Source organism: Phascolarctos cinereus, unplaced genomic scaffold (assembly GCF_003287225.1).
Source record: "Phascolarctos cinereus isolate Bilbo 61053 unplaced genomic scaffold, phaCin_HiC Scaffold_5;HRSCAF=322, whole genome shotgun sequence".
NCBI lineage: Eukaryota > Metazoa > Chordata > Mammalia > Diprotodontia > Phascolarctidae > Phascolarctos > Phascolarctos cinereus.
The window spans coordinates 283,635,772-283,654,860 of NW_027555958.1; the positions used below are offsets into that span (position 1 = coordinate 283,635,772).

The following is a 19,089-nucleotide window of genomic DNA, read 5'->3' on the forward strand; positions in this document are numbered from 1 at the left end:
TTCTTACCACCTATCAATCCTTTATTAGGAGGCATCTGGCGTAATACAATAACTTTGTAACACCTCCACTGTCTCTCTATCTCTAATCGATCCCATAAGCTTGATGTCTGGCTTAGCTCTGGCCTTACTGCTTCCCAGTTCAAAAACGGCTCCCCAGTGACAATAAAATAAAGTCTACGCTCCTCCTAGGATCCTAAACCCTCCACATTTGGTTCTTGGTTTATACTTTCAGCCTTAGCTGGGTATATACTCCCCTATGTACAGCCCATCTTCCAGCTCAGCTGGTCCATTCTTCACCTCCTTGGCATCTATGTTGTGCCTCCACACCACTGTTCATACCTTTCCTTCCACTTGAGTATGCCCTTTCTCTCTCTATCCCTAATGCCTTTTGAAATTCTGACCATCCTTTAAGGCCTAGGTAAATGTCATTTCCTCCATGAAGCCCTTTTCCCCCCTTTCTTTTTTTTTGAGGCAACTGGTAGGTGACTTGCCCAGGGTCATATAGCTAGTAAGTGTCTGAGACCAGATTTCAACTCAGATCCTCCTGACTCCAGGGCTGGTGCTCTATCCAGTGCATTACCTAGCTGCCTCATGAAGTCCTTTCTTAAGCTGCCAACTAGTAGTAATTTCTCCTTTCTCTGCTGTAGAACTTAGTTTGTACCCACTCGGTCAGCTGGCATTTATTAAGCATCTACTATGTGCTGGGCACTAAGGGCTAGGAATACAAAGAAAGGTAAAATACAGTTCCTGGTCTCAAGGAGCTCACAGTCTAATGTGAGGTCTTTGTAAAGATGCCACTCACGTGGCATTTCTCTGATACTGCCTTCTTTTGTAGCTACTCATGTATAAATCTTGGGTCCCCCCGCCGGAATACACACGCATCTTTGGGGCAGAGATCTTCCTTGGAGAGGGGGTCAATAAGTATGGTGAATTTAAATACATCTTCCGAATACTCCAGAAACATGAACAAACCTGCTCTGATCTCAGAAATACTGAGGACATGTCATGGTCAGGCATGGTAAGGGGATGGCTGTTTCAGGGCGGTGCTTCTTGAACTCTTTGGTCTCAAGACCTCTTTAGAAAATTTTTAAAAATGACTGAGGACCTCAAAGAGCTTTGTTTTTTTTGTGTGTGTGTGAGGCAACTGGGGTTAAGTGACTTGCCCAGGGTCACACAGCTAGTGAGTATCATGTGTCTGAGACTAGACTCGAAGTCAGGTCCTCCTGATTCCAGGGATGGTGCTCTATCCACTGCACCACCTAGCTGCCCCTCTCAAAGAGCTCTTTTATGTGGGCTATAGAAACAATACCTTAGTATTATTATAGAAACAGTTTTGACTTCATGGGTTCCCTGAAAGGGTCTCAGGGACCCCCAGGGTCAGAAGAATACACTTTGAGAACAGCTTTAAAGTAATATATACATGAAAACACCAAAGTATCTGTGATTGGGGGTGGTTGGTGGCAAAGCAGATAGAACACCGGCCCTGAAGTCAGGAGGACCTGAGTTCAGATCTGGCCTCAGACACATGATACTCACTAGCTGTGTGACTCTGGGCAAGTCACTTAACCCCAATTGCTTTGCAAACAAACAAACAAAAAATCTATGATTTTACAACTTGGAGAAAGTAACTCGGCCAGCTCAGCTTGATAGTTCTTCCATTACTTAGTTTATCAGTCCTGAGGCTCACAGACATTAAGTGACTTGTTCAGGGTCACATAACTTGTAACTGAGGATGGGAGGAGAGAGGAAGAGGAGATATAAATCCAGATCTTTTTGACTCTATCCATGATGTAGTCATCACAATGGTTTCTAAAACATACTTTATAAGTAATTAAATCTATGAAAAACGAGCATTTATTTGCCTTCTTGGTTTCCTTGGGACATGCTGGCACCTTTAGTCCTGTCTAGCACAGTGCACTGAACAAAGCACCAGACAGTCAACAGATACTTGTTGGAAGAATGGACAACAAAGGACAAGATAAGAAAAAAGCAGGTGCCTGCAGCATAATTTATGAAAAATCATCTTAACAGATATTTTATTCAGCACCTACTTTGTACAAAGTCCTGTACCCACTGTACTCAGATGTACTCAAATACATTGGGGATTAAAAGAAGGAGGGGGAGGCAGAGAGCAGAGGGATAGTGTGCCTTTCCCCATCAGGGTCAGGGATTTTGTGTCTACTCAACTGCTAAAACCACTCTGATAATCTGGTAGCTCAATGTTTTCTCCCTCAGTTCCTGGACAAGAACAAATGTGAGTGGACTTAATACAGGTTACTGAGCATCAAATAATGAGGCAGAAGTCTCCTCCTGGCGAAGTGGTGCATTCTATGAGGCAAGCGGCCACAATGATGTGCTGACACATTTCGGTCTATTTCCTGCTCAGAGCCAAAGAATATTAGAGCTGGGAAGGGTCTTGAAGATTATCTAGCCCATGGATTCCTATCCTGGGGACTGTGAACTTTTTTTCTTTTCCTTCCTTCCTTCCTTCCTTCCTTCCTTCCTTCCTTCCTTCCTTCCTTCCTTCCTTCCTTCCTTCCTTCCTCCCTCCCTCCCTCCCTCCCTCCCTCCCTCCCTCCCTCTCTCTCTCTCTCTCTCTCTCTCTCTCTCTCTCTCTTTCTTTCTTTTTTTTCTTCAGTTGGGTTTAAGTGACTTGCCAGCTAGCAAGTATCTGAGGAAATATTTGAACCCAGGTCTTCTTGACTCCAGGGCTGCGCTCTATCCACTGCACCACCTAGCTGCCCCCTGTGAACTTGTTCTTAAAAAGTATTTTGATAAATGCATTTCAACAGAATTGGTCTTCTTTGTAATCCTATGTGTTTTATTTTATCCATTTAAAAACATTAATCTAAGAAGGAGTCTATAGGCTTCGCAAGACTGGAAAAAGGGGTTAAGAAGCCTTGATTTAGTCTATCCCCACCTTGTGTCCCCTCCATTTTTCAGATGAAGAAACCAAGGCCCAGAGAAGCTGAAGAGAAATCAAAATGTCTAATGCAGATTCTCAGGTAGAAGCTGCTTCCCTTCTTCAACATATCTCAAAAGATCATTGCTTGCATTGGCATGAACATCTCAGCACCATTGAAGGTTTCAGTACCTCTACATCTTAGTAACTGATCTGTGTGAATTTCTATGGTCCCCACAAAAAAATCATCGCTTGCCTTAGTGGGGCATCACATGACATCACATGTCAGGTTAGAGGCACAGCCAGGAGCAGTCTCAAAGGCCTGATTCCCAGTCCCGGGCTCTTTCCCCCACACTGTGGTACTCTATTTGCACAATTATTACACATGGACAATGCTTCCTTGTTCTCTGGAATAAACACTGTAATACCAAAAGAAGCTATGTTAGGAGGCCAAGGCATCTACATCACGCTTGTGAATGAAGGAACCCGCTCTGTTCAGTTCACTAATGACTTCTGGAAGGAGATGACTGATGCAATTCTCTTTCCAGTCTGATCCATTTCAACAAGCATTTGAGCGAGATGTGCGGGGGCTTCAAGGAGTGAGTAGAGGCGCTCAGGTGGGAGGTGGGAGGAATGCCTGAGGGGTGGGCTGCTACACATTTCAGCCTTCTAGGACTCAGCAGGGCTCTGGGAGAAGAAAAAAGTGGGGGAAAAAAAGGCAGGTGTATTTACGAATGGAAAAAAAAATGGGAACTGAGGAGAGAACTGCAAGCCCCCTCTTACCTGGAAACACGACTTGCTTTCTTTCACATTAATTACTCATCCAAACTCCACAGGAACAGAAGTCTGCTGTGTAGGGAACCCCACAAGACTGAGGTTCTGTGGTGATACCAGCAAAGCCCAGAAATCTGTATCACATTCTACCCTGCTCTTCTCTTTCCCCTGACATAGTCACTCATTTAGCAGTCACGTGATAATGTGCCAAATGATTAATTTCCCCTACTAATTTAACCCCTATTTGATCCCAATCAGTACCATTCAGCTTAGTGTGATTTCATACTTCTGTTATACTTGTCAATTCAGTGTAATCAATAAATATTAATACATATTTTATATATCTTATATTTAGGGATAATTAGATACGGTTAGATAGATTTTTTTTTTAAGGGCCCAAAACTTTGAACCACAAGTTATAAAGTTCACTTGCTTAACCATAGGATACTGACCATAGGATCTCCACCTTGTTGGCCTGATAAGCGAACGGCCAAAACCAGCACGGATGGGAAGGCCTCCAGACTGCCGCCCCTTTTTTCTTCTTCTTCTTCTTTTTTTTTTGCACATCATCATGACCAAGTCCTGTGTGGTCGAGATGACCTAATGACATGGAACGTGCCCCTCTGCCCTTTGTCATCACCCTCTCTTGCCCAACATGAGGAGGCACTCATCCTATGACTACTTGGTCAGCAGAGATGACCCTTGTCTTCCTGTCCCATGGTCATCAGGTCCTCCTGACTTCAGGAGAGTCAAGATACAGGTCTATCAACCAATGAAATTTTACTCTGCCTCAATCTGAAAATTTGGGTTTCAAGCATTATAAAACTAAGGCCCTGGAGAAAGGGGGCATCTCAGATTGTGAGGAAGATCTGAAGTCCCATTCATTAAAGTGGGCCATGTTCCTTTAATAAATGGTTATTGGCTCAGAGCTCTGCCTCAGTGGTTTTTCTTTCAGATTGGACATTTTTGCAGCCCACAGTGGGACGCTAACACTCACTCATATCCTATCCACTGTGAGTCCTGGCTTAGAATTTGTGAAGTCAGAATTGGGTGGTTTGGTGCAAGGACAGGGCTGTGAAACGGGGTTGGAGGTGCTCCAATTCCAGTGGTTTTAGCTCCAAAAAAGAACCATTCATAAAATCATCAGCCTTTTCGAGTGACCATGGAATGGCAAATCAGGGCTGATACTTGGGATGTTTTCTATTGATAATCTACCAATGCAGTCTTCTCCTGTGCTGTGTACAAGCTAAGTTAAGAAAGTCAGCAGAGCCCAGGGGAATGAAGGATGGCCAACCTGGGCACCTACCCAAAATGGAGGTCTCAAGAGGAACTTACTAATGTGAGAAGCATGGTGGAGAGATGTTCTAGGGTATGGTGGGGATAGCTGTGCCAAAGAATATTGGAGATTGAGCCAGGAAAAGCCACCCACTCAGCAGGTTTAAAAGTATAGACAAGGTCTCTGCCTTCCCCTCTCCTTGAGCATTTTGCTTGAGACTCTGCCAGCTCTCTCTCAGACTTAGATTGAAGGTAGGGAAATGACCTCTCTTCCCTCACCCAACCCCAGCAGCAGCTACAGTGGCTATCTGCACAAAGCAACAAGCACATTGGCTTGATAAGGTGAGCCTGAGACTAGATTTCAATCCCCTAACTGCTGCTTCTGTTTTGTGTTTCTTTTCCTGAGCACAGGTAACAGAACAGTGCTCCTGAGGTAGATGTTTGTAGCTTTGGCAGGAGCTCAAGAGTTGGGATGTTCCAAGTTCAGATACTGCTTGGCAATGGGAGGTGCTTCCCAACTTCCACTCTTGGAGGACCCTGATGGGATCTTTCTAGAACACAAAACCCCAAGCCATGATCTGCATGGCTACAAGACCTGAACCTGCCCATTTGGTTCAGATGGAGGTGAAAGTAAAATCTGGTCATCAGTCCCACACACCTCTGGGGTGTCATTTCCCAATAACAGAGGGAAAAGGTAACGTATTTCAGCATCTGTTTAGAGGGTATGAGTCCTTTGTGACAGATTTCTCTTTTGTGGTCTTTTGCATTTCCTTTGCCACTTATTTTGTGGCAAAGGAAATAAATAGTTGTTCTATACCTGATATCTACTACTTTGGATGCTGAGTAACTTTTCAAGAACAAGATTTTGTGAATTCCTTTTTAGTGACCCTAGATATGATTAAGTTTTATTTATGATTTATGATTGAGAGATGGTTAAGCTTTATTTAAGAGATTTTCCTTGGGGCTTTTAACCCAAGATAAGGGGATAATGAGCCAGAGAGCGTGAAAAGAAAATATTGGAATCCACTCTCCTTGGGGTCAGGCATGCCCCTACCAGTGCACCTAATTCCCAAATCAGGATCCCACTGTGGGAAAGGGTGCCCCTCACCCTCGGCCATGGCAGGGCCAAGTTGTGAACCCAGGCCATGTGACTCCAAAGTCATCATTCTATTCGCTGTACCTTCCACCATCCCTCCATATAGCCCTTCTCTTTCCCCAAGCTTTGTCTGTCTCTAGTATTTTCCACAGACCAGAAAAACAGTGGTATAATTAGCTATGTTATGAGGGCTATAGTTATATTCCTTACAATCCTGAAAGCAAGACAAGCAGCCTACATTTCACTCTTATTTACTGTTAGTCTTTGATGTTTTGTCCAAAATTTTCATCAATACAGAAATAAATAGGTATGTCAGGAACACAGTATGAACAGAGTAGATTTTAAAGTGGTTTACAAAACCAAGTCAAATAGGATGACTGGCATTAAGAGGAAGAATAATATAATGTACAATGTCTGCTTTTTATAGACTGCCATCTGCATAGCCCTTTTTATGTATTTCAAAGTATTTCCTATACATGAATACCCCAGGTAGGGGAAGATAGGTCATGATCCAAAAAGACCTTGACAGGCTAGAGTACTGGACTGAATCCATTAAGACGAAATTCAATAGAGATAAATATAAGTCATATACTGAGTATTAAAGAAATCCACTTCACAAGTAATTAATAACTTTTATATAGTGCCTACTATGTGACAGGCACTACACTAATCACTTTACAATTATTATCTCATTTGGCCCTCACAACCCTGGGAGATAGGTGATATCATTATCCCCATTTTACAGAAGAGAAAACTGAGGCAAAAACAGGTTAAGTGACTTGCCCAGGGTTACACAGTTAGTGTGTGAGGCCAGATTTGAACTCAGGTCTTCCTGACTCCAGACCTGGTAGTCTATTCATTTTGCCACCTACCTGGGAGGCAGCATGTTATACACTAGTTTGTTCTCAAAAGATCTGAGGGTTTTAGTAGCCTGAAAGCTCAGTATAAGTCAGCAGTCTGACGTAGCAACCCCCAAAACTAATGTCATCTAGGGCTGAGTTAAGAGGGGCCAAGCTTCCAGGAACGAAGGAAGTGCTAATGCCTCTGTACTCTGCCCTGGTCAGACCTCGTCTGCAGTACTGTGCTCAGTTCTAGAAGCCATAGTTTGTTTTTTGTTTGTTTATTGGTGAGGCAACTGGGGTTAAATGACTTGCCCAGGGTCACACAGCTAGTAAGTGTCAAGTGTCTGAGGGTGGATTTGAACTCAAATCCTCCTGACTCCAAGGCCAGAGCTCTATCCACTGCACCACCCAGCTGCTCCTTGGGAGCCATAGTTTAAAAGGGACACAGATAAGCTGGAGAGTGTCCAAAGGAGGGTGATGCAGATGGTGATGGTCTTTGAGTCCGTGACATATGGGGACCAACTGAAAGAGCTGAACACATTTAGCCTGGAGAAGAGAAAACTCAGGATGGGTGTAAGGGCCGTCTGTCTTCAAGTTTTTGAAAAGCTGTCATTTGGGGGCAGCTAGGGAGTGCACTGGATAGAGCGTCTAGCCTGCAGTCAAGAAGACTCATCTTCATGAGTTCAAATTTGGCCTGAGACACTTCCTAGCTGTGTGACCCTGAGAAAGTCACTTCACCCTGTTTGCCTCAGTTTCCTCATCTGTAAAATGAGCTGGAGAAGGAAATGGCAAACCACTCCAGGATCTTTGCCAAGAAAACCCCAAATGAGGTCACAAAGGGTCAGACACAACTGAAATGGCTGAACAACCACAACAACTACATTTGGAAGAGGGATTAAATGTTCTGCTGGCCCCAGAGGGGAGAATTAGGAGCAGTGCATGGAAGCTGCAACAGGGCAAATCTAGGTTTGAGATTAGGAAAAACTTTCTAAAAATGAGAGCTGCCCCAGAGTGAAGTGGGCTGCCTCCAGACATCGTGGGTTTCTTGTCTTTGGAGGGCTTTAAGCAGAGACTAGATGACATCTTGTCAGGTATATTACGGCAGAGATCCTCTCAGGGCTTGGGTTGGACTACACGGTCATTGAGGTCCTTTCCAAATTTCAAAGGCTATGATTCTGTGAATGTTCCATTTGACTCTCACAACCCCATGAGGTAGATCGAAGAAGTCACTCAGTCAATAAATATGATTAAGAGCTTACTATGTTTCAGGCACTGTATTAAATCCTGGAGATACAAAAGAAGGCAAAAGACTGTCTTGACCCCTGAGGAACTCACGGTCTAATGTGGGACATAACATGCAGACAACTATGTACAAACAAGCTATAATCAGGATAACCTGAGAGATAATCAGCAAAGGGAAGGCACTAGGATTGTGGGGGATCAGGAAAGGCTTCCTATAGAAGGTGGGGTTTTAGCTGGGGTTTTATAGGTGAGGGAACAAAGACATACAGAGCTGAAAGGACTTCAATGCACGATGTGGAGAGGCAATCACTCCATAACGGGTATGTTTCACTTCACACACCCATGACCTATGAATGCTTCCACGACTTCCTGTAACAGAAGTGTAACACACATGTCCCTTATCTAACATCTAGACTTCTTGTAGTCTCCAGCTGTTCTAGGAATCTAGCATTCAGAGGTGGGGTGGTGTTATGAATAGAATGCTGCAATTAGAAAGAACTAAATTCAAATTCTGCCTCTAACACTTAGATAATTGACCATGGGCACTTAATTTCTCTTAGTCTCCTTTTTTTCCACTGTAAAATAGACGTAATGCCTGTAGTATATACCTCCTCACAATGGTGTTGTGGGACTCGAATGAGGGAATATATGTAAAGTACTTTGCAAAATGTAAATTCTTCTGTAAATGTTAGGTATTAATATAATTATTCACTGTTTCCACATGTACTAGTGTAGGTATAAAGTTAGAGTGTCACCAAAATGTGAGTCTCTTAGCCAACGTTTCTGTTTCCTAAGTGGACCGTGGAGGGTAACAAAATTAACATTAACCTCTCATGAAGCCTTTTTTTTTTTTAATTGGGTATCCCTCTTTCCCCGAGGCTGGAAGTATAGCAGCCACATACTGCTAATCAACATAGAAGTTTTGACCTGCTCTGTCTCTGACACAGGTCAGCTTGCCCCTCTTTAGGTGGCCTGATGGTCCCCGACCTTGGAGGTTCACTATAGTGGTGCAGCACTTAACGCAGACCCCTGATCAGCTTTCCCTAATGTAGCTCAGAAATCCTGAACTCAAGTGATGCCCTTACCTCTGCCACCCCAGTATGAGGTAATACACTTTGTGCACCACCATGAAGTCTTTCTTACTGGGCTGCCTGTCCCTTCACTCGGTGGACTATGGTATAATGAGGATGAGGGCTGATATTTTGGGGATCCTTCTCTGTCCCACTCTGCTCTGTAGCCCTCAAATACATGCTATGGAAGAAAAGCCTGCAAATAGTTCATGCAGGCTAAGAAAATTAACAGACCTAGACAATTATTCATTCAGTTAATTAATGCATTTCTGTATGCCACTCTAAGGAACAGTGCACTGTACTAAGAACTGACTTACCTGGCGCTTTCAAAGGTGGCTGATGCAGTCTTTCCAACAGCCCCAAATCCAACTCCAACAGCAAGACCCTCTAAAAGAGACACAAATGCCCTTATGGTTAGGAGTCAATGCCCATAAATCAATGCCCACTCTTCATGATATTATCTGTTGACTGCATACCATGGTCATCATTATAATAGATCACATTCCTAAAGCATCTTATGATTTTATAATAATAATAATTATTATGTATCACACTTAAAAGTTTGCAACATGGTATATATCCTTTATCTCACTCAATACACATAGGTTCTATAGGTTTTACCAACTCGATTTTACAGATAAAGAATCTGAAGTAGAGAGAAGTTAAGTGACTTGGCCATGGTACACAATCAGAAAATGTCAGAGAAGGACAGCTAGGTGGTGCAGTGGATAGAGCACCAGCCCTGGAGTGAGGAGGACCTGAGTTCAAATTTGGCCTCAGACACTTAACGCTTACTAGCTGTGTGACCCTGGGCAAGTCACTTAACCCCATTGCCTAGCCAAAAGAAAAAAAAAAAAGAAACGTCAGAGGCAGGATTTGAACCCAGAACTTCATGACTCAAAGTCCAATGTTCTATCTACTATGACATGGCAATGACTCTCTCAAAGCTTTTCTCCATTAGTAATTCTATGAGGTCTGTAGAGAAAGCGGTATTATTTCCATTTTATAGATGAAAAAATAGAGGCTCAGAGTGTTTGTGACTTGCTCATGGTCAGTTAGTGAGCATCAGAGCTAGGACTTGAATTCAAGTCTTCTGAAAAATTAGATTATTTTTCTATTATATCATGCTGCCTATTAGTGTTAAAACTGAACACCTTTTGAGTATTTCTTGGTGGAAAATCATGATCTTCTGGAGGGAACTATTTTTTTTATGGTAGCTCCAAGAAATCCTTAAAATCAAGACAGAACTCCTTTGCCCTCATCATTTTCTGACTTGTATCATGCTTATCAGGTGACATCTCCCCAGGAGAATTTAAGCTCCTGGAGGGAAGGAATTTTGTTAGCTATTGTCTTTATCTCTAACATCCAACATGCTGCTTTTTTCTGTTTGTTTTCAACATTCACTTTTATTAGATTCTGAGTTTCAAATTTTTTTCTCCCTCTCTCCTTCCCCCAAAATGGCATACAATCTAATGTAGGCTATACATGTACAATCATATTAAATATATTTCTACATTAGTCACGTTGTGAAGTAATCAGAACAAAAGGGAGAAACTTATGAAAAAGAAAAAAAAAAGAGAAAATAGCATGCTTTGATCTGCATTCAGACTCCACAGTTTGTTCTCTGGATATGGATGTGAGTATTTTCCATCATGAGTCTTGTGGAACTGTCTCAGATCACTGTATTGCTGAGAAGAGCCAAGTCTATCAAAGTTGGTAATTGCACAATGTTGCTGTTACTATGTACAAAGTTCTCCTGGTTCTGCTCACTTCACGCAGCATCAGTTCATGTAAGTCTTTCTAGGTTTTTCTGAAGTCCTCCTGCTCATCATTTCTTATAGCACAATGGTATCCATTACATTCATATATCACAATTTGTTCAGCCATTCCCCAACAGATGGGCATCCCCTCAATATCTAATTCTTTGCCACCACAAAAAGAGTTGCTGTAAATATCTTTGTACATAGCATTGCTTTTTTGAACACAGTGGGTTCTTGATAATTATTTGCTGCATAAATGAGCTGATCTGGGAAGGGATACAACATTGGCATCGGAGGGCTAGGGTTCAAATGTCAGCTTTGCTACTCACTAACTGTCTGACCTTTGGAAAGTCATTTAACCTTCATGTTCCTCCATTTCTGCTTTTGTTAAGATGAGAAACCTGGACTAGATAATATAGGAGCCTAAGACCACAGTGCTTGACATGTAGTAAGTTCTTAATAAATGTCTGTTCATTTGCTGTTGACTATATTTTGGTATATTTCATTTATATAAAATATTTTGTATATTTGGCATATCTTGGTCCATTCTGGAGACAGATGGATGGATAAAGATAAGTTTTCCAAAAACTGTCCAGGAACAAAATTCTAGGATTACATACCAAGCCTGACACAGATTGATCATAGGTTTATTACTGAAGTCCTTAGCTACTCTTAAAAGGAAATGTTTATTTATGGGAAGCTATAAAGCAAAAGGGCTGTCTGTACCTAGTGGTCTGGGACAAAATAGGCAGAATAAATCATAGAACTTTCATTCATTCAAAATGAACTTGAGGGGTCATCTAGCTCAGCCTCCCTATTACTATGACCATGCTAGATTCAGAAGCCATAAGTTTGAGTGATCCTTCTTTTTTTTAAAAAAAAATTATATTTTTTCCAATTGTATGTAAAAATAATCTTTAACATTCATTTTCCAAATTTTTGAGTTCCAAATTCTTACCCTTGTCTTCCCTCCTTGAGAAGGCAAGCACTTTGATATAAATTATACACATGTAGTCATGCAAAACACATTTCCAATATTAGCCCCATTGCAAAAGAAAACACAAATCAAAAAAAACAAAAACAAAAAATAAAGTGAAAAATAAGTATGCTTTGATCTGCATTCAGTTCTGTATCAGTTCTTACTCTGAAGACGGAGAGCATCTTTCATCATAACTCCTTTGGAATTATCTTGGATCATTGTCTTGATCAGAGTAGCTAAGTCATTCCTAGTTGATCATCATACAATATTGCTGTTACTGTTACAATGTTCTCCTGGTTCTGCTCCCTTCACTTTGCATCAGTTCATGTAAGTCTTTCCAGTTCATGCAAGTTCTTCTGAAGTCTGCCTGCTTACCATTTCTTATGGAAAAATAGTATTCTATTACATTCATATACCCCAAGTTGTTCAGCTATTCCCCAATTGATGGGCATCCCCTCAATGTCCAATTCTTTGCCACCACAGAAAGAGTTGCTATAAATATTTTTGTACATGTGGATCCTTTTCCCATTTTTTATGATCTCTTTGGAATATAGCCCTAGAAGTGGCATTGCTGGGTCAAAGGGTATGCACATTTTTATAGCCCTTTGGGCATAGTTCCAAATTGCTCTCCAAAATGGTTGGATCATTTCACAACTCCACCAGCAATGCATTAATGTTCAATTTTTCCACATTTTCTCCAGCACTTATCATTTTCCTGTTTTGTCCTGTTGGTGAATCTGATAGGTGTGATGTGGTACCTCAGAGTTGTTTTGATTTGCATTTCTCTAATCAACAGTGACTTAGAGCATTTTTTCATATGACTATAGATGGTTTTAATTTCTTCATCTGAAAACTGCCTGTTCATATCCTTTGACCATTTATCAACTGGGGACTAACTTGTATTCTTATAAATTTGACTTAGTTCTCTATATATTTTAGAAATGAGGCCCTTATCAGAGATACTGGTTGTAAAAATTCTTTGAGGGCATCAATTATTGAGAAGTCTCAAAGACTGAACTTGGGTCAATATGAATACCAAGTTTTAGTAATGGACTAGAATACAGGTTACACACATATAATGCTTTATAAACTTTTCTTATGTAAACTTTTTATCTCCTTTACAATCTAGCACAGTACTCTGTATTGAGCAGACACTTAATCAATGTTTATGGAATTGAAGGCAGCATGGTGTAATGAAAAGAATACTAAATACTCTGTTGGGCCTGCACCCCAAAGAGATCAAAGAAAAAGGAAAAGGTCAAATATAGACAAAACTACTCATAGCAGTGCTTTTTGTGGTGGCAAAGAACTGGAATCTAAGGGGGTGCCTTTGGGGAACGGTTGAACAAGTAGTAGTATATGAACGTAATGGAATACTATTGTGCCATAAGAAATGAGGAAAAAGATGGTCAAAAGGAGGCATGGAAAGATTTGTGTGAACCGATGCAGAGTGGTAGAACTGAAGAACAATTTATCTTTTAACATCCTTATAAACTTAAGTACTGATCAACTAAATGATCAACCATGATTCTAGAGGACTGATAAACAACAACAAAAACACTGCCCCCTAGATCACAGAGAGACAATGGACTAGCATGCAGAATAAAAAATGCATTTTTAGATTTGAGCAATATTATTCAATTGTTTTCATCGTGTCCTACTTTTTGTGACCACATTTCTGGTTTTCTTGGCAAAGATACTGAAGTGGTGTGCCATTTCCTTCTCCAGTTCATTTTACAGATGAGGAAACTGAGGCAAACAAGGTTAAGTGATTTGTCTAGGCTCACACAGCTAGTAAGTATTTGAGGCTGGATTTGAACTCAGGGCTTCCTGACTCTAGGGCTGGTGTTCTATCCAGTGCACCACCTAGCTACCCTGAGCAGTATGGGGCTATACTTTGCTTGACTGTGCTTAAGTGATACAAGGGCTCTGGATTCCTTGATTCCTCCCTCCCTCCCAAATTGCCTCCTCTTTTCTTTCCTTCTTTCCTTCCTTCCAGATTGGGGCGAAGGAGAGGTAGGAGATAGGGGAAAAAAAACAATGTTTGATCATGAAAAAATAAAGCATTTTTTTTAAAGAGAAAGAACACTAGATCTGAATTTAAAAGACTCAAATCACACCTATGTAAATCAGTAGCCAGCTGACTGATCATCTGCAAAATGGAACAAGACTTGATTTCCAAAGTCCCTTCCAATTCTAAAATTCTGCAAATTTATGAAATGAATGGAAGCCATATAACTTTGAGGAAGGGCTTGGATAAGCCCTCCATGTTTTCCAGTTTTTCTGACACATCTTGCAAGGTCATCTGGGCCAGCCCTATAGAGGAAGGTGTGTATCGGTAAGCCAATAATAACAGATGGCTATCTCTTTCCTTCTTTAAGATCTCAGTCTAATTAGCGAGTCCTACCCTAATGGGGCCATAGCCAAGAGCACCAGAACTAGACTACAGCAGACCTAGTGTGGCTCAGTGGGAGCTGCTAAACCAGCATTCTATGGAGCACTGAACGAATGGCCCTTCATGTAGCTATCAGAGCCAGCGTCTGAGCCAACTGAATCCACAGAGGAAATAAGTGTGCTCATCATTTCCTGGGATGCTACGGTCAGACTGTGTCCACAGCCTTGTTCCCATGGTCACAACCAGTAGCAGTGCAAGATGTTCTGTCCCAGGGCTGAGGAATATTCCTGGCAACCAAGAATTGTTGTGTGGATACTGGCACTGGCACCAACTTCCATTCGGGAAAAGAAAGATGAAGGAGCAATGGAGGATTGGGGGATGGTGGAGGAGAGAATAATATAATAATTACCAAGAATGTAAGCAGGATTAAAAACTTGAGAGTCAATCAAATGAAAGCCCAGCACACATCCCAACCACAGAGAGAGTATAAATGACAGAATGAAATCAAGTTCTGGAGATCAACAGATGGTGCAGAGAACCCGCTGGGTGGAAAAGAGACAGAGGAAAGATATGGATTCATGCTCACACCCCAGGTGCTCAACTAAGAGTGCAAATTAGGAAGGTAATTAAGACAAGAAAGCAATGTGACTGGAACATTATTAATGTGTTCTTGGCTCTTTTCCCTTTCTGCTATCAATTTTGGCAGAAAAAAAAATAAATAAATGCGCAAACAAGATACCAGCCCTGGATTTAAAAGTTCTGATGCCTACTATGTGCCAGGCATGGTCTAAGTGCTCTACAAATATCCTCTCATTTACTCCTCAAAATAACCCTGAGAGATAGATGCTATTATCCCCATTTTACAATTGAGGAAACTGAGGCAGGCAGCAGTTAAGTGACTTGACTAGGGTCACACAAATAGTAAACGTCCAAAACCAGATATGGACTCGGGTCTTCCTGACTCCAGGCCCAGAACTCTACCCGCTACACCACCAAGCTTGCCTCAGAAAGAAAGTGCCTACTATTTTTAATTTATTAAGTGCCTATCTACTATGTGCCAGGCACTGTGCTATGTATTTGACAAATATTATTTCCTTTGATCATCATAATAAACCTGTGAGGTAGCTGTAATTATTACCATCCCCCTGTTACAGCGGCTCTGGCTCAGGGGCTTCGAGGTCCCTAACACTCTATCCTGAGATGACAGAGAGGGTCCTGAAGACCAATGTTCTGACCTTCCAAGATCCAGCGGGGCGTAAACCAGGGAGGTGGCGATCAGTGCCGGAACCTGGGGACCCAAGGTGAGACGAGGCAGAGCTGACTCCAGATGAGAAGCTGGCCTTGGCACAAATCCCCATTTCAGGAAGCAAAGCTCGATTCAAGAACAAATAAAACACTGCTGCTGTTGTTCAGTCGTGTCCGACTCTCGGTGACCCCATTTGGGGTTTTCTTGGTTCACCATTTCCTTCTGCGGCTCATTTTACAGATGAGGAAACTGAGGCAATTACAGTTAAGTGCCTTGCCCGGAGTTTCACGGCTAGCAAGTGTCTGAGGGTGGATCTGAACTCAGCAAAGATGAGTCTTCCTGACTCTAGGCCCGACAAAGACACTAACCACTATCAAAAGTCACTGCAATCTGGGGACCTGCTAACGGTGAAGGCAATTCCTTAACAATTACAAAGACTCAAAGGAAAAACGATTTTCCACAAGAACAGCAGGAATGCCTAGAAAAAATGAAGGAAGAGGAAAAACAATGGAATGAATGGTCTAGAGGAAAGAAGTCAACAAGCATTTATTAAGTAACTGCTCCATACCAGGCACTTCACCAAGTGCTAGCGATTCTAAAACAACAAAACCCCAAAAGCAAAACTACAAAAAGTAGAAGGAAAAAAGTAATAAATCTTATCCAAGTAAGAGATTCCCTGAAAACTAGAATAGATTAAAATAGAAATCAATGACTCCATGACAGCAATACTAGAACAAAATAAAAATACTGAAAAACAGAAGAAGATATATGTCTTATATTAAAAAAACAACAGGAAAACAGGATAAGGATACAATTTCAGGATCACGGGACTCCCTGAAAACTCTACACAGTATCAAGAAAAACGTGGTTCAAGTACTAAGAAACTACAGATGGTATCACACAAGACCTCGCATCTTCTACTACAAATGAGAGGAAATATTGGAAAAAAATATTCCAAAAGGAGAGACTTAACAACTAAGAACAGAGGAAGCCCTTAGGGAGATGAAAGAATCTTGAGGCTCTTAAAGGGAAACTAACCAGAGACCTCAATCTCCCAAAGTATAGCTACAAGAAGCATAACAGGACCACCTCTCCTTAACATGGGAGCTTTGGTCACCTGGTCTGATGTTTTAGGCAGTAATGAATCAGTATGATGAGGCCTGCCAGTGGTCTGGAAACCTAGGCTCAAATCCTACCAAGATATTTACCATATATACAAGTCACTTAACTAGCCTCTTAAAGCCTCAATTTCTTCATCTGTAAAATGGGGCCTATAATATGGCACTACTTCACAGTGCTGCCATGAGGAAAGAACTTGACAAAACTTGAAGAATTATATAAACGTGACTAATTCTCTCCTTTTTCTTCTTTCGTATTCAATGGTGTTCAAATAGAAAGTGTCCTGGGAAAAGCTGATCTACCATTGATCTTTTGTGTTTAATATCCCACAGACTATTTTGTAGGTAGAAAAAACAATTGCTTTGTAAATGAATAAAAAGTGTGGGATCTAAGCTCCACTTCTGTAGGCTCACTAAAAGTACCCTTAGTGCAGGGCACCACAGGAATGATATGTATAGCACATCCATTCACACAAAGGCAGCATGGCATGGTGGCTTGACAGGAGGCCTCAAAGCCAGGAAAACCTGTGTTCAAGTGCTGTCTTTGGATACTTCCTAGCTGTGTGTCTCTGGAAAACTGCTTGAGCTCTCAGGGCTCGAGGTGGTAAGATTATAAATTGCCGAGAAGGTGTTAACTGACCTGAATTGGTAGAGGGAGTTTTTTCTCCTATATCTATGAAATCTCAAGTTCAATCCTTATCCTGTTCTCACATGATTTTAATCTCCTCTTCTAGGCCTATATGCTTTTAAGGATTTCTTATCTTTGTAGCATGGAGATTATGGGTATTTGGCATGGTGACATTTATTTAAAATGTTCTTAAGTTTTTATGGATTGATGTTATAGCTGCATGATTGTGCCAAGTTTGGTTTCGGAAAATGGTCTGGGGGCAGCTAGGTGGCGCAGTGGATAGAGCACCGGCCCTGAAGTCAGGAGTACCTGAGTTCAAATCTGACCTCAGACCAAACACTTGACGCACTTACTAGCTGTGTGACCCTGAGCAAGTCACTTAACCCCAATTGCCTAAAAAAAAAAAAAAAAGGTCTGGTCCAATACAGTTCACTGGTTGAGTCCTCTGGGATATTGAGATCCGTGTTTGTAGTTAGGAGGATTTGCCCTCTATCAGTCCATGGAAGACAGTGACCTGATGTGTCATTCAAGCCACCAGGTTATGTCTTCTGAGGCATTCATTAGGGTCTTTGTTTTTATCATTTACAGTGAGGTGTTTAACAGTTGATACCATTTATAATCTACCTTGATCACTCAGTCTGAGCTCATTAAGCATAATCCTTCCAGTAGCAACAACTTGGTAGTGAACTGCCATCATGAATACGCCTCTATTTGTAAAAACTAACCTGCACAACTCAATCAATGTATGTTTCTTCTTTGTTTGTATGAGGTTGGCTGAATTCATGAAGTTGCCACCCATGGAGGGTCCTCGGATTCCATTCTTGCATCTTAGTCATTTCATAGGCTCCATCCATTACAATAACTGGCACTTCCACTTGACAAATCCTATTATTATAATTATAAGGTAGGCAGCATTGGCTTTTCTCTGGTTAACAGTGTTTGCCTGGGGCACGGGGTTAGGGCCAACTGGGCGGGCATAAACACTGACTGATTCCAAGGCCACAGGAAATTAACTTATAGTCAGCAACCCAGCAGTGATGCAGGGTGTGCCACTTCAGGGGAAAACTATCCTTGAATGAGTGGTTATAGGTGAAAGGAGACATCTAGAAAGATGGTTGGTATGGCAGGAAACCATTGCACTGACCTGAAATGTGGGAGGAGAAATGCTTTAGTTTGGGGATTTTAGGGAATGGTCAACATAGCTTCCAGACAGACAGAGTTTGGGATGTAGTGGTTCAGGCAGTCTTGACTGAATCCTAAACTCATATCTATTCTAGGACTTACTGGACTAATTCAAAATAGCAAATTCAAGATGAAACAATTACCAATGAGCAGCAAGCCTTAGGACTTGGATTTGTCATTTAGACATACTTGCTATTAAAAGGGAAAAATGTTTTGGGATAGAGTAGAATTATTATTTTTTGTTGTTGTTGCAGATGGGTCATGTGTTTTCTTATTAAATACTTAAATAAATAAAAGAATTCTGCCTTGACTGAAGTTCAGGTAGATAAATTCGTCCTGAATTTGGTTCAGAAAGTCATGGCTTTAATTCCTCTCCAGTACCAAGCAGAGACTTGAGGCAAGTTAACCTTGAAAAAGGAATCTTGTGACTGTGAGTCTGGGCAGTCCAGGAGTTTCTGTTTTTAAAAGCGAGGAGAAATTTTGGGGGGGCTAGAATTTCAAATTGCACCCCTGCCCTAGGTAGAAAAAATGAGGCAGGATAACAGCTGCCTACTGCCCTCTTCTCCCAGTAGAACAAAAT

The 19,089-nt window shown here is 41.5% G+C and overlaps 1 protein-coding gene across 6 annotated transcripts in view; it reads right to left on the bottom strand.

Annotated features, from left to right (window-relative positions):
- Positions 1-19,089, bottom strand: part of SLC39A11 (solute carrier family 39 member 11) — a 514,219-nt gene that overhangs the window by 105,032 nt on the left and 390,098 nt on the right. For 5 of the 6 annotated variants that reach the window (XM_021002501.2, XM_078155890.1, XM_078155891.1 and 2 more), the window contains one exon: positions 9,519-9,588. In XM_021002501.2, the coding sequence (XP_020858160.1) occupies positions 9,519-9,588 (70 nt within the window). Of the gene's footprint in view, positions 1-2,800; positions 3,590-9,518; positions 9,589-19,089 lie in introns of those variants that run through there. The other variant, XM_021002503.2, reaches the window with a different exon arrangement.